Here is a 15269-nt window from a genome sequence, read left to right on the forward strand (position 1 = left end):
AACATATGCAACAGGTGTGCTTTGATAACACTGTGAGAAAAACACAGGTGCATGATTGTTCTTGAACTAGCAAATGTGGATGTTTGCTTTTTGGTCTGGGAGTGGCAACATTTGAGTTTTACTGCTAAAAACAATTTTAGAAAACACAATATAATTAATTTTGTAATTGACAGGGCCCCAATTTATTTTTTATTTCTATGAAAGAAAATTGTGGAGGGCCCCCTGTCGGTCAGGGGCCCTTGGAATTGTCCTCACTATACGGCGCCCCTGCGAAGAGTTACACTTGGAATCAGACGGAAATTTGTGGGGAAAAACACAATAACGTTTTTTTCAGTAGTTTTATTTAATTTTGGCAACATACAGAGCAAACTGTTACTATCTGAGAAAATGTATCTGTTATCAAGCCTTAAGCCCCTTTTGCACTGCACAGCCAGACCCGGGCTGACCCGGGCCGGGTCGTTTTTGCATTAGCACTTCCAGCCCGGTACCATCCGGCTCCCTGGAACCCCGAGAGCTGCGGTTCCAATCGGGCCCGCCAGACAGGGTTGGTTTGGAGTTAGCAATTGATTGGTTCATTGGCTGCGGAGGCGGGACAAAGACCAAATTTCTGGGTCAGAAGAGCTCTAGACTTTCCCGATGTCTGTCATTTCAATATGCTCCATCAATAAATTCCCATCATAATCTATTCTTACCCTACACTGGGATTACAATCGCCTCTTCAGCCAAAGATTTTAATGGTAAATGTAAATAACATTTCTCCAACTGAACCGATTAGAAGTCGGCAAGGCTGTGAACGAGGGGATTTCCGCATCTGGCGTCGCTCCAGTGGGGAAATCCCACCAGCCACAGGGGGTAGTCCAGCTCAGAGACGACATTCAGATGAGATTTTTTATTTATTTATTTTTTTTCGTTAATTGTAAAGCTGAGGTAAATGTTTCCCTTTGCTCCTTCGCTCATGAGCGCATTCAGAAAGAGCGGGACGAGAGAACCAAGAGGGAAATTGTTCTGCGGTCGCTGGTTGTTCGCCTCGGTAGCTTTAGCAAGAATTCGATTTACGTGACGTATCCATCTCAATGCAAAACCACCAGGGCTATTGGACCAATGGGACCGGGTCGAACGGAGCCGGGCTGGGCCAGGCCGGACCCTGCAGTGAAAAAAGGTCTTTACTGTGGAGTTACAATAATCCACACCCTGGCATGAAACTATTATGCCAGGGTAATAGTTGGCATAATAGACACCAGGGCAGAGGGTGTCCCACATCAGGGCACCCTCTGCCCTGATGTGGGACTGGGGCAATATTAAATAATGTGAAAGTGTAAAACGTTTCGAAGAGATTTTCATCACACATTGGTATTTTTATCTTCTCTGCTGCAGGCTTTTATTTAACCCACGGCTATTAAAATTGTCTTCGTGACATGATGATCTAATTCTCTTGAGTAGATATTTTTGCTGAGTTAGCAGTACATATCCCAATATGACTCTATGAATGTGTAGCATTTTTACTTTCAAAAGCAGCAAAACATTACATGAAATAAAAATGATCATTAATCATTAGTCTTACTCTTAAACATATGCTGTGCAGGTAAAATACATTTTTACACAAAACTCTAGAGGGAATCTTTCGGTATTTCCTAGTAAGTAAAACTGTTACACCCAGTACCAACTATTCTTTGAATAAATGTACGGTAGTCTGTTCTTCCTGCTCTGACGATAACTGTGGGATCTGCACAGGTGGATGTAGGGTGACATTGGACACGTAATCTACAACACTATCACTATAAGCTGACCTGAGGGTATAAAAGAGCGTTGGACAGAGGTTACCAGGACAGAAAGTTTAAGGAGACTGCAGGTATGCTCAGGTTTCTTTTGTTGACCTCTCTTGCAGCCCTGGGTAAGTACCACCTATTCTGTTTTGAAGATTCTCCACAGAAGTCCCATATGGATTTAAATGTAATATTGTTATTTCTTTTGGATATCTGTTTTTTTTTTTTAGTTCTGGCTGAACCCCAGCCCAGGTACCTGGAGGATAATACTGGTGAGGGAAGAGTTGTGGGAGGAGAGGTGGCCAGACCTAACTCCTGGCCATGGCAGGTATACTTCAAACCCTTTCAGACCTTATAATTCATGTGTTGCAAACTTAACAAAACAATCACTACCATAAAGACAAGACAAAAAGGCCTAAAAGTAGCTTTAAAGTTATTTTAAACTACAAGAAAACATGCAAATTTCATGGAACTTGCTTGCTGATATTAAACATGTGAAATCTTCAGCATCAGATTTTAAACTGATCACATCTGCTCTATAACTCAAGTACACCAACTGATAAATGTAATGAAAGTATATTTCCCTTAAATCTTTCCCTAAAACAAGTCCAAGAATCATTACTGTCACTTTTTCTCAATCAAACCTGGACATTTTCCTTTGCATCTCCTCATCCTCATCAAGCGTTAGATCTTATTTTTAGGAAGTCTTTTTAAGACATTGGAGAAAAGGTTTGGGGTTTGCTTACTTGTGTTTGCAAAACTGTCTCTTGGCGTTTTTCAGATCTCCCTTCAGTACCAATCTGGAAGCTACTTCTACCACACCTGTGGAGGAACTCTCGTTAGGAGAGGATGGGTCATGACTGCTGCTCACTGTGTGGACAGGTGGGAGTCTTATGCATCATGGAAAAGCTGAAGAGAACAAAACCATGAGAAGCATCAATTTTCATAGACCTGAATATACTTTTGATATTGTCCGACTTACTAGAGATTCAGCTTCAAATAACTATTGATAGTTTTATTGTTTTATTTTTTTTAATTAGCTTGGATAAATATAACTGAAAGAAACATCTTGTCTCTTCTGCATGGGCAAAAGATCCATGACTTGGCGTGTCGTTCTTGGAGATCATGACATTAACAACCATGAGGGAAGGGAGCAGTACTTGAGCGTGAGCCAGGTCTACGTCCACCCTAACTGGAACTCCAACAATGTGGCTGGAGGGTTAGTAAGAATGTAGTCTCACCAGTTCTTAATGTGTTCAGGGCAAAAAAGACAGACCTACAGTATACATCAAATGCAACATGTTATTAAGTAATCTTGCACTTAAGTTTTAAAAACATGAAGAATTTTTGTAATTTGATGCTTACTTATTTATAATATTTTCCATGTAAAAATAATATTTTATGTTGTTTTCTTCTTTAGTTGTTACTATAACTTCTAGGGAAGTGCAACAATTAAGTAATTACCAGCATAACCGTTGAGAAAAAAAACGTTTTTTGTTGCTTAACTTCTGTTAAAAGATATGTGATGCCTATTTCTTGAACAATATGGTTTTAATGGATTTTAGAACAAAATAACATTTTGGCTAGGTGGTTTTATTGTTTTAAAAGAACAAAGAAATATGTTTCTTCATAGAGTTAAATTTTATTCACAACTCACCTTTCAAGAATCTTAAAAAAATGGCATTTGCTTCCTGCTTCTTGTAGTTACGACATTGCTCTGCTGCGTCTGTCCACTGACGCTGTCCTCAACAACTACGTCCAGCTGGGCGTTCTTCCTCCCTCCGGTCAGGTTCTGGCCCACAACCACCCCTGCTACATCTCTGGATGGGGACGCACTCAGAGTGAGTAACAAAATTTCACACTAACATGAGTAATATGGTGGACGTTCAGACAGGCTCTGATATGTTTGGCTGTTTTTCCCAGCTGGTGGTAACCTGTCTGCTCAGCTGAAGCAAGCCTACCTGCCTGTTGTTGATTACAACACCTGCTCCAGCAGCGGCTGGTGGGGCAGCACTGTGAAGAGCTCCATGGTCTGTGCTGGAGGTGGCAGCGACTCTGGTTGTCAGGTGAGCCAACCTCTTTTCAATAAAAAGTGGACAATCATGAGGTTCATAACGGCGTGCTGAGCTACAGAAAAGTATTGGCACAGACAGATGGCGATACATAATTAATTAACTGACTTTTTGTCAGCTTACACCCATAAACTTGTCACAGGTCAACACAAAATAGTGCATGATTGTGAGGTGGAAAATAAATAATGGATGGTTTTGCACACGCTCTCCATCTTTTAGTAACTTGAACAGAGCTCTGTGAGCATGCTGTATTTTTTAACGACCATTCCATGTTTTAAACTTCTCCTTATTACTTATTTCTTTAATTTTGTTGTTATAATAAAACAAAACATGAAAGTTCAAGGGGCGTGAATACTTTTCCAAGGCTGCAGGAATAATAAAAGAAATCAAAATGATGACATCCAGTTTTCATGACTGATTTTAAAAATATATAATTTTACTTATACAGGGTGATTCTGGTGGCCCCCTGAATTGCAGTGTCAACGGCCAGTGGGTGATCCACGGAGTGACCAGCTTTGTGTCTTCCCTTGGCTGCAACACCTACCAGAAACCCACCGTCTTTACCCGTGCTTCTGCTTACATCAGCTGGATGAACAGCGTTAGTATTTGATAACTCAAGAATTACATAGATTGTAATGGTTTGTGTTTGAACATTGCCACTGATCATTTGTATTTGTTTTTGTAGATCATGGGTTAAGAAGAGAAGCAATATATGTGGGAAAAAGGAGAACATTCTGGATTCTTTTCTCACTCCATCAAAATAAAAGTCATGAAAATGGCATCTAAATTGTCGTGTTTGGTCGAAGTTTTATGATGAAAAATAAATTAATGATCTGATTCCTGACTGAAAGAAAGAGAAAATCAGAGGTATATCTAATGAATTAAAGATTTAACAATTTAAGGGGAATCATTTTATTTTAAAGGCAATCTGTAAAAGGATATAGCAGTGAACCAAAAATAAAAGAGAGACGTGACAAATTAGCAAATTAATATACTGATAAAATGCATCTCATTTACAAACATTTGTTACAGTATTGGATACAGTTACACAATATGCAGCAAATACTGACTGTAAGGTTATCTCGTTTCCCAGAGATGACACACTTCCAGACCCCAACTATTTTTTATGACTTAAGTGTACTTTAAATTTCTCCTTGTCAGCCTTAGTTTTTTCCCAACAGTTATTCTGGCTTCTCTAAAATCCTCTCACATTTTACTGATTAGTCATTAAATTCACTACTTATTTTAATCCTCAAAATTCCTGTAATCTCAGCAGTGCTTAGCTTTTTATGCAAAAGCATGCTGCTCAGATAAAATGATAGAAAATAAACAAATACATTAATAAGTCCAGTTTTTTGGATGTTGTTGTGTTGTCTGCTCAGCAGGCTGGCCATGCACTTTCTTTTAACTTTCAGGACCTGCTGTTTACAAGAGGTCTCTCTTAATGCAAATAAAGTCCTGATCAAAATCTTTTTAAGTTTAGTCTCATGCTGCCACAGCGCCACCTGGTAACTGAAAACTGAACCACTAGTGGTGTATAGACAAACTGCTATACACCACTATAAGGATTGATAAGGAACTGTTATCAATCATAACACTTCAAAAACATCACTTTATTAATGAGATTTACAACAGAGTACTACTAAGCACATTTCCAGTTGTTTATCATGTTTCAAACTTTCAACATTAAACAAAATACAAATTGTGCAATTCTGTATCGTAAACATGCAGAATTTATGCAAATACCTGTGGTTTTGGTTTGAGTTTGCATGCATTCATGTTTGCATGTAGTTACAAATGCCAGAAGTATTTCTGAATAAGCCTCTGTGAACATCAAAGGCTAATGAAAATCCCCTATAAAGGAATGGCTGTACTGGATTGTGTAGAAAAATGACTAATTATTCTTTGATACTTATATTCATGATCCAACAGGCCATGTAAGAAAAATATAATTGTAAAATATAGAGATTAAAGTCAGTTAAAGCACTTTATTAACACATGTTTATAAATCACACAGAAAGTTTTAGCTTTAAATGGATATATAAGCGAAAAACATTGCGGGCAGGCTGATGCTGGATTGCAGCAGTATTAATTTGACATTTCCCTTAAATATTTTACTTGACACGTTTTGACAAAGTAAAAATACAATGGCTTAAACCAGGGGTCTCAAACTCCAGTCCTCGAGGGCCGCTGTCCTGCAGTTTTTAGATGTGCCACAGGTACAAGACACTGGAATGAAATGGCTTAATTACCTCCTCCTTGTGTAGATCAGTTCTCCAAGCCTTGCTAATGACCTAATTATTCTATTCAGGTGTGGTGCAGCAGAGGCACATCTAAATGTTGCAGGACTGCGGCCCTCGAGGACTGAAGTTTGAGATCCCTGGCTTACACCCTTGATATATTTGCTACAGTATTTCAGTAGTTCAAGTACATTCATTTAGTCAGGATTTTTTGGTTTGGTGCTTGGTTCAAGTTTAACAATGAGCTTCCACAAGTTCACATAATTTTCACAAACACGCTACTATTCTACTTTAAAGCTATCACACCATGCCCTCAATTGTATCCAGTTTTCGGGGATGTTCAGCCTCACCGTGTTGCATTTCCTGCTGTTTCCAGTCTTGGTATTCTCTTAGCATCTTCGCAACTTCTTCACGTCCAAACTGCATAGCATCATCAACTGCAAGGTTCCCCCACCTGCAGTGAAATTTAACAAATTATCTAGGAGAATGTTGCCAATTCAGACATAGATGGCATGTTTAAATGCTTGATAGCCTCCACGACATTAAGAATAAGGCAAAAGAAGAAGTAATTATTCAAACCTGTCTTGAACAAATGGATCAACTTTGCAGGTATCAATGAGGAACTTTACAACATCTACATGACCTGAGAACAAAAAGGTAGAAATAATTACACTTTCAGATTACGGCCAACCAAGTCATTTTTAAAAGTTCAGAATGGGCTTCATTTATTTGAGAAAAAAAATAATTTTGCATATGTTTTTTTCTGTATTTAAAAATATGATGAGACTACATATGGAAACTGACGTACAGTGACTCTGGGAAAAAGAAAGCACAAACAACGAAGCAGGTACACTGAATCCAGAAAGTATTCACAATGATTCAGTTTTTGTTTTTTGTTTTTTTACATGTTTTTTCTTATTTCTAGTATTTTTGATTATTATAGTTTACAGAAAACTTCAAATTCAATATCTTGGAAAATTTTAATATTTCATAAGATCAATTGCAAAAAGGTATTTTAAACAGAAATGTCAGACTTCTGAAAAAATGTCTATCGAATGAGTACTTGGTTGGGCACTGGCAAAGACAGATAGGTTGATGGATACCAGACAGCTGAACATTTCATTTCCAAAAATAACTAATGAGATCAGAGGTGATGGAGGAGCTCACCCTCTGCTGCAGCAATGTGTAGCGCTGTTCTGGAGTCGTAGTCTTTCAGATGCATGTTCATAGTTGAAAGGGCAAATCTGAAACATAAGTCATTTTGACTGTTCACTAGTTGTGTTTGATTACCAATAAATATTAAGAATAATTTAAGGGTATATAAACATGAGAATAAATGTTTGATCTACAACATTATTGGGATATTATGAATATCAGAAGGAAAATTGTTCTGGATCACTCCAATACAAAAAGTGTATTTGCTGTTTTCTGAAAGATTTCAAGGATCACAGTTTGGTTTGTGTTCATAAAGTTATAAAGGAAAACACATTTTATCCTTTTTAAAGAATATTAGCCCTTACTGCAGGGGGAGAGGTTATTTTTACTACGTTATTTTATTGACCTGTAATGATTACCACGCACATCAAAGCACAAAATAATGAAATGTACTACTTAATATTACAGTATATTATATTAAGTACGTTACCGATTGTTTATGCATTTAATAGCACCTATGATGAAGTTAATCAAGAGGTCTTCAAAATAAGTTCAACAATAAGCAAACCCTTGAAAAAACATATATCTAAGTGTAATTTATTGACCAAACAGCTATTGTGCAATAGTTACACAACTCTGCACTCACTGCCCTCTTTATCGTGTACTGTTGTAAAAGACTAATTACATACTTAGACATACATTTTGTGCATATGTCATTGTTATAAAAAAATATATTTATCTCCTTTTATTGTTTGTCATAATAAGCACTAAAATAAATATGGAACTACAACTGGTGGAAATCTATGCCAAGCAACATTGTTGTGTTATTATTCAGACCAGATGTAAAGAAACAGGACAAATAAAAGCCAATGCTTTGGGTACCTTCTCAGTGCTGACACATCCCCACTAAAGGCAGCAAACATTAAGTTGAAAACAGACTTGTTCTGAAAATACATTAGAGTTGCATGAACATAAAGTGATGTATCTAAACATAGAAATTACACACAGAACAAAAGCAGCCTACCCTGTCATCTCCATCCTGCCGGCGGGGGTCTTTCTTCTTTACAAAGTGCCTCAGGTTGTCGTAATTGTGAAAATTGAACTGTGAAACCAACTCCTACAGATGCAGAACAGAACAGGATTTTTTTATAGTCTTCAGGTCTAAAAGCTTGAGATTCCCCTATATTATAAATCTTAGCCTCTGTGACAATTTTTATGATAAACAATAAAGAAAGTCTTGAGTTATGGTCCCCTACATAATCTCAGAGATACAAGATTCTGCCCTTTGATCATTTATGTCTTATCAATTCAACCTTCAGCCAAAGTGTGTCTTCAAAGTGATAGCATATCTTAAAATTGCTAAAAGTAAACCTTGGGTAATATTCTGTCACAAAAAATAGTTTACTCTGCAATCATTCTAGGCCCAGGCAGAAATGAGGAAGATCATAGTTGGACCTTGATGTTCTTGATAATGACATAAGACGTTTGCACAAGAAGGGTTGTGTGGATTTAGCACATGTAAATTCAGCAACAGAAAATGTTCATCTTCTTGGCACAAACTAACCTAATACTTAATCTGCCAAACAACCACATTCTAACGCATTCTAACAACATGGTAACAATTACATTGTTCAGCGCATATACAAGCATGGTTGACACTGCTAAGAGATTCCTCCTGGCTATTATTGTTTGAAGCTGTGTAATTCTGCAGATAGCATCAAGACCACAGGGAGGAAACAGAGGAGCTTATATGTCTCATATTAAACAAGCATTGTTGTACTTGCCTGACAGAAGTGTATTCCCCGAACACTGTTCCCAACTCTGTCCAAAGGTGGAGACCAACACATCACTCCCATTACATTAGGGATCACCAGCAGTATTGCACCAGACACTCCGGATTTTGCAGGTAAGCCCACCTGGAAGAGGAGATCATGAATGGTTCAGCTGAACAACAATACATACTTTTAGCTGTTCTGTGCTAAGTCATACTAACATGAAAAGCCATCTGGCCAGAGAAGTCGTACATGCCACAGGAGTGCATGAGAGTCAACGTGTTTCTCACTGCCTCTGCACTCAAGACTCGCTCGCCTGTGATTGGACAGATCCCTCCATTAGCCAGAGTAGCAGCCATGACACTTCCTGATTCACAGGACACCTCAACGGAACAAAGCTGGAGGGAAAAGAGTCACTCAAGTCACAAATGATTCAACCTAAATAATTTCTATTTCAGTTCAACTCAATCTTAAATCATAGAGGAAGACGCACCACCTTTTTGATGAGAACAAAGAGTCTTACCTGGAAGTAAAAATCGAGGGCATCAATCATATCAGCTCCTGAAGGAAAACACTGGTGAATAAAACATAAAAATCAGAGCTTGACATTGTAATTCTACATAGCTTGTACAAATTGAAAGAAAATATCACCAAAACAAATGCAGAAGATAATACACTTAATGTGTTTTAGCAGACCTTCTTCTCTTTCATGTAGTAACCAATGGCAAAATTTCTGTCACCAGTTTCCTTTTCTGACTGAAACCTGAGAAAGACAAGCTGCAAGGGTCAATAATGGGTTATCAATAATGCATTTAAGAACTGAAAACATAAAGTGTGTAACAGAATAACTATTGGAGCATGCATACAAAGAGTCAAAACGTTTAGGTATGATGAACTCACGTGGCATTGCTAAATCCAACATATTCTTGGCCGGCCATCTTTTTCACAAACTCCATAACCTGGGAAACAAAAAATAATAATTTCTTCACATTAATACAACTATGAAAAACTAAATATTTGTGCCATAATTTTAAAATGATGGTTTCATAAGAAAGGGAAATTCAAGGCACATTACTTACATAGTCAAACTTTTCTGCCTTATTTGAAAGAGGCTGGAAATGAAGAAAAACTTTGATTGTAACAGTCAGTTTATTTATGACCTGCTACACATTATACATCATGAACAGCTTCATGAATATATTACTAATGGCATAATATACCACCCTGCTAACAGTTGGTGCAATAAAGGACACATAGGCAGCAATAGCTCAACTTTGGGTAATAGTTCAAACAGATATGGAGTTAGGAAAACTGCTCCATTTTAGATTTTCTGTTTTAAATATGTAAAATTAATCTTTAAGACATCAATGAAAATCATCTATATTCAGACAGTATATTTAGAAAATTATTTAAAAATATCATCGACACTGCAGACACTTATACCCTGCAGATTGACTCAGCAATCTGCAGGATATAAGCATTGCTTTTTGCTATTATTCAAATGTGTCCAGAGCAAATGTAATGTTTTCCAGATATTCATTTGAGATGTTCATTTGAAAGACCAGCAACAATAATTTAAATAACCATTGCTGTTTTTGTATCTCTAAAGCAGCAATTGATTTGTATTAGAAATAATTTTGTTTGTTGTTTGCACATGACCTACATGTGACTAGTAAAGTCAACATGTTCACCTTGATAAGAGAGCTGATCAAAATGGCTCCAGCATTCACCATGGGGTTGTGAGGCTTATCTAGATGATAGTCAAATGAGATAAACACAAAGTTAAATAAGAGTTCTGAGTGACAACTGGAAAAATATAAATAAATTAATGCTTAAATTTAAACCATGTACATGTACAGCATTATCATACACTGACAGAGTGATGAAGGTTTTTGTAGTGAAACAAGGTGGTGATGACCTGTTATGCATACCTTCCTCATCAAGAGAAAGAACATTGAACTTGTGTCCACTGGGCTCCATGCCAACATAGTTGTGAACCTTCTCTGTTCCAGATTCATGGACAGCGATGGCATACTGCAAGGGCTTCACACATGACTGCAGACAGAAGGGCTGCTTTGTGTCACCAACAGAGTGCCTGAAGAAAGAAGATGAAAAACACTCTCAAATATAGTTAATGTAGTTATTATAAATAAAAATATTTAATTAGCTAACTGGGGACATTTTTGAAGCTTTTTCTGGAGTTTTTGATTGCATTAAACCTATGACTACTTGTGTGCTGATGGTGCTTTGGTATGCGATGTCTGGGTCATCACCTTTACAGATATTTCCATTGCCTTTGATAATATGTTTGCTCAACACCTCAATTCTGGGCATATAAATGTTCAACATGTACCTTACTCTAAATGATATTTAGTAATAAGTCTAGTCTAAGTACTAAATGGTCAGCAAAAGTAAATGTAAATTATACCTCTGCCCATCAACTGTACATAAAGAAACACCCCATAATTCTGGACTGAACTTGGCCAGCTGAGGGATGTAGTCAGCAACCTGAAGCCACAGTTTAAAACAGAAAAGCAGAACATGGTAATGAAAGATGTAGGAGCTGTTAATGTAAAAATCTCAGTTGACAAATTTTAAGAGAATGGAGATAAACATGCTAAGTTTTGAATTTAAGATTTCAAACATCAACACTAAAGTCAGATTTTGATGAAATAAAAGGTCAAGCAAAATAAAATTACCTTCCCATCACTTTGTTCTTGCACTGTCTTGTAGATTTCATTAATTTTCTCTGCAAACACATCAAACTCAGGGATGATGAATTTTTTTCGGAAGGCCTGGATCAGCAGAACGATGTTGCCACCGACACATCTGAAAATGAAACATAACAAAGACAATAATGGCTAAAATTCAAATTAACTTCAATATTATATTTTCTAAATATGACAAGACATTACATACATAACATAAAACAAGCATTGAACATTATGACAATCTCTTGTTTGGTTAATTTAATATTTTTACAGAACAAACTAAAATGAACAATTTCAGCCTGGGGTAGAGTGGCAAATAATTTTGCAAATGGGCAAACAAATGCACCTCAGTGAGGTAGGACAAAGAATGAGAGGTGCAAATAACATATTAGATCACATGGCATAAATGTATTTATGGTACATTTCTCATTAAATTTTGAGGTACTTAAAAATACAACAGGATAAGTTAGCAGAGAGGTAATTATGCAGCATTACACAGACCATAAACCTGGTATTAAAATGGAATATTGGATTATTGCTTGTAGATCAGACTAATAATAGCTTGGTCTCATGGTTTCAGAAGCCTGGTGATGAATGGAAACAAAACACAATGAGGCTCTTAGTGTTGTGGTAAAGATACAATTGTGAAGAGCTTTAGAGGATCCTGCATCTATTTTGATGCTTTAAAAGATCATATGAATTTAAATTGAGGCTCAGCAAAAAACTGGATGCAGACCTTGTATTTAAAAGTTGGCCTGAGGTCCCAACTCTCATCAGAGCAAATGGAGGTACGACATGAAGTCTGGAAAGACTAATGCCTTAAAAATACAACAGTACTTGAATTGTGCTGATGAAGCCTGCTGACAGATTTCAAAGACAATGTTAACAAAATATTAACAAATTTCTCAATATAATTACAACTGGACCACTGCAACTTAAGTGGTAGAGCAGATTGACTGTCGGATCACTGACTTTTCCTGTCCTTGTGAATTAGATTATATTTTGTATGCTGCATTGGTGCACTCTATTTAGCACAATCTGGGAATGTATCTCTCTAATTCTGCTTTCAAGTTTGAGATGAAAATTCTGTAGGATACTAAATGCTAATATTATCTCACCTGTGGAAAAGGTCTCTATCCATCATCACCTCACCAACAGAGTCCGTCACAGCCTGTCGAAGCTTCTCCATGCACTCTCTGAGACGAGGGTCTGAGGGCTGAAGGCCAGTTTTTTTCAGGGCCTACAAACATAAAATCGGATTCAACCTTATCATCTCTCCCGATGCAATGTAAAATCCATATAATAGTATTTGTGTAATAAATTTTACCTGTTTCTAAAAGGCATATGGTATCAATGAATGTTTAATATGCAAAAAAAGCTATATTTACAGCATTAAAGTATGAAATGGGCACTTGGTCTCTTCCTTCGGTGATGGTGTAGAAAAGCATGTTTTCCACTCCAGAACTGGGAGATGTGGAATGCATGTTCCTGAAACGAAAAGTAAAGACTATAAGACAAAATATTCATATTGTCATATTTTCATTACTCAGAATAGAATAACCTTCACTGTCCTTTATAATCATATTATTACAATGAAATTAGGAAAGATTCTTAGCTGTTTTGTGCTTTGTAATAAATAAAAGTGAAAAAGATAGAATTTATATATAACATCTCTAGTATTAAATATAGTCATGTTTTTTTTTCCTCTTTTGGACTAAAATGAATTACATAAGATCTTGAGAGCAATGTTTATCCTAATATACCCAATTTGAAGTAATACAATAATTTATTTTAAGATTCTTCTCTATTCAGCAATTGATCAATTTCATTTGCTATAATAAATGAACCATAGCCTTCGACTCACTAACAGGTTATTTATCAACTGATAAAAAGTTAATATATAACCAACAAGTACCGAACAGGGGTACTTACATTTTATTATGGAAATGATCCGCGTGGGTGTAAGTTCGTCGCTGAAATGTAGTTGTTGAATTTCTGACCAAACAACATGCTGGATGTATGGAGAGAAAATTCCTCATCGTATTTGTATTTTTGGAAATAACTTGTAGAAGTTCTGACAGTCGCAGCGCTTTGAGGCAGTACATGGTTAAACGACAGCAACAAACGTGGAGCTCATAAGAGCAGCCGGGTTGGCTGAGAATGATCACCCTGTAAAGCCCCAGTTGATATGTCAAAGTCCTGCGGGGGTCACTGATTTCCCGACAACAGGAGTGCAAACACTGTGCTGCTTTCAGGTTGTGTCGGGATTTTTGCATGTCTGGCATTTGATAGTTAATTTTTCAGGATGTAGGTTACAAACAAGTCATCTGGGGTTTATCACACAGCTAGTTATATTTGTTTGAGCTAGTAGCTGAACAGAAATATAAACCTGTAAATAAAAATGATCGAACAAGTCGAGTAATTATCTAAATTTATTGTGAGATGTATCAATCAATCAATCAATCAATCAATCTTTATTTCAGACACAAAAGAGGTCCATAGTAAAACAAAAAGAATAAAAAAACAAAAAGAAACATGACAGTCACTGAGCCACAAATAAATGATGACGCCAATGTTTCCACAATCTTGAGAAAAATCTCGCTGTACTAAAAACAGGGTTTACTAAAATTGCTATTATATTATTGTATGACACGGGTAATCTACACATACATTTATACATGAGATTCCTGAGCGCAGCTGCACATGTGGGAACAGCGTTATGTGCAAACATGTGGCTGGCACTGCTCCATCTAGGCACTTTGAGTAGGAGCCTCAGGCCATCATTGTATGCCACATAAAGTTTGTGCAGGCTACTTTTTTTATATCTTCGCCATAGATGGGCTGTGTAAAATGAAGTACAGAAAACTTTAAAAAGAGCTACCTTCACAGAGGATGAACACATACCAAACTTTCTGATCAAAATATTAGCCTGTGCATACATCATGCAATACTGCCTACAAATGTCACGATCATCAGATAGGTCATCAGTTATGTAATGTCCCAGATATTTAATTTCATTGCATATATTGAGGACAATGCCAGATAAAGAGAAGTCAGGGGTTATCAGATGCTTATCTGCTCTACTTCTAACAATCATGACATTGCTTTTCTTAGCGTTATATTTGACATCAAAATCACATCCATATTGGGAGCAGACCCTTAGTAATTGTTGAAGGCCAGCACTATATGGGCATAAGATTACCAAATCATCCGCATACATTATGTGATTGATTGTGCGGTCACCAACTACACAGCCTGTTTTACAACAATTCAGGCGCTTTGATAGTTCATCCATATAGATGTTAAAAAGGTAAGGGGACAATATACTTCCCTGCCTTACTCCGTTACCAACATTAAACGAGTCAGACAATGAGTTACCCCATTTGGCATACATTAGTTGATGACCATACCAATAGACCATTATTCTAATTAGATATTTGGGTACACCTCTGCTTTCTAACTTGCAGAACAATTTTTGATGATTCACGCGATCAAATGCTTTAGAAGCATCAATAAAACACATAAATACTGTGGTGTTGCGCAAATTATACAAATC

At 36.9% G+C, this 15269-nt stretch overlaps 2 protein-coding genes and 1 long non-coding RNA gene across 4 annotated transcripts; 1 reads left to right on the top strand and 2 right to left on the bottom strand.

The window, feature by feature from the left end:
* Positions 1-1129: 1129 nt before the first annotated feature.
* Positions 1130-3548, bottom strand: LOC114136091 (uncharacterized). The gene is made up of 3 exons (XR_003593734.1): positions 3421-3548; positions 2510-2672; positions 1130-1144 (listed from the first exon to the last, which is right to left on the bottom strand). It is a non-coding gene; the product is annotated as an uncharacterized LOC114136091 (long non-coding RNA).
* On the top strand, positions 1769-4616 carry LOC114136090 (elastase-1-like). Its single transcript, XM_028003878.1, has 8 exons — positions 1769-1891; positions 1994-2091; positions 2545-2645; positions 2857-2982; positions 3468-3604; positions 3687-3829; positions 4284-4433; positions 4521-4616. The coding sequence occupies exons 1-8, from the start codon at positions 1852-1854 to the stop codon at positions 4530-4532; spliced, it is 807 nt and encodes a 268-aa protein (XP_027859679.1). The 5' UTR covers positions 1769-1851; the 3' UTR covers positions 4533-4616.
* A 1470-nt stretch (positions 4617-6086) lies between these two features.
* On the bottom strand, positions 6087-13891 carry gls2b (glutaminase 2b (liver, mitochondrial)). 2 transcript variants are annotated; one of them, XM_028003881.1, is made up of 18 exons: positions 13646-13891; positions 13102-13201; positions 12832-12953; positions 11702-11831; positions 11431-11510; positions 10934-11097; positions 10694-10752; positions 10082-10114; positions 9903-9961; positions 9699-9765; positions 9526-9576; positions 9224-9400; positions 9015-9146; positions 8255-8347; positions 8113-8174; positions 7243-7319; positions 6655-6718; positions 6087-6529 (listed from the first exon to the last, which is right to left on the bottom strand). In XM_028003881.1, the coding sequence occupies exons 1-18, from the start codon at positions 13816-13818 to the stop codon at positions 6376-6378; spliced, it is 1797 nt and encodes a 598-aa protein (XP_027859682.1). In that variant the 5' UTR covers positions 13819-13891; the 3' UTR covers positions 6087-6375. The 2 variants fall into 2 exon arrangements, with proteins under 2 accessions (XP_027859682.1, XP_027859681.1); XM_028003880.1 differs by having other exon boundaries at positions 9496-9576.
* Between the last annotated feature and the right edge of the window lie 1378 nt (positions 13892-15269).

Source organism: Xiphophorus couchianus, chromosome 20 (assembly GCF_001444195.1).
Source record: "Xiphophorus couchianus chromosome 20, X_couchianus-1.0, whole genome shotgun sequence".
Lineage (NCBI taxonomy): Eukaryota > Metazoa > Chordata > Actinopteri > Cyprinodontiformes > Poeciliidae > Xiphophorus > Xiphophorus couchianus.

Bases quoted from the DNA above. Each gene is read 5' to 3' on its own strand.
- LOC114136090 (XM_028003878.1), top strand. From the start codon at position 1,852: ATGCTCAGGTTTCTTTTGTTGACCTCTCTTGCAGCCCTGG. The intron at 1,892-1,993 runs GTAAGTACCACC...TTTTTTTTTTAG, and splicing joins GACCTCTCTTGCAGCCCTGG to TTCTGGCTGAACCCCAGCCC. The intron at 2,983-3,467 runs GTTAGTAAGAAT...TGCTTCTTGTAG, and splicing joins TCCAACAATGTGGCTGGAGG to TTACGACATTGCTCTGCTGC.
- gls2b (XM_028003880.1), bottom strand. From the start codon at position 13,818: ATGTACTGCCTCAAAGCGCTGCGACTGTCAGAACTTCTACAAGTTATT. The intron at 11,511-11,701 runs GTAATTTTATTT...CTGTGGCTTCAG, and splicing joins AAGAACAAAGTGATGGGAAG to GTTGCTGACTACATCCCTCA. The intron at 6,719-7,242 runs GTGAGCTCCTCC...TTTTGTTCTCAG, and splicing joins ACACATTGCTGCAGCAGAGG to GTCATGTAGATGTTGTAAAG.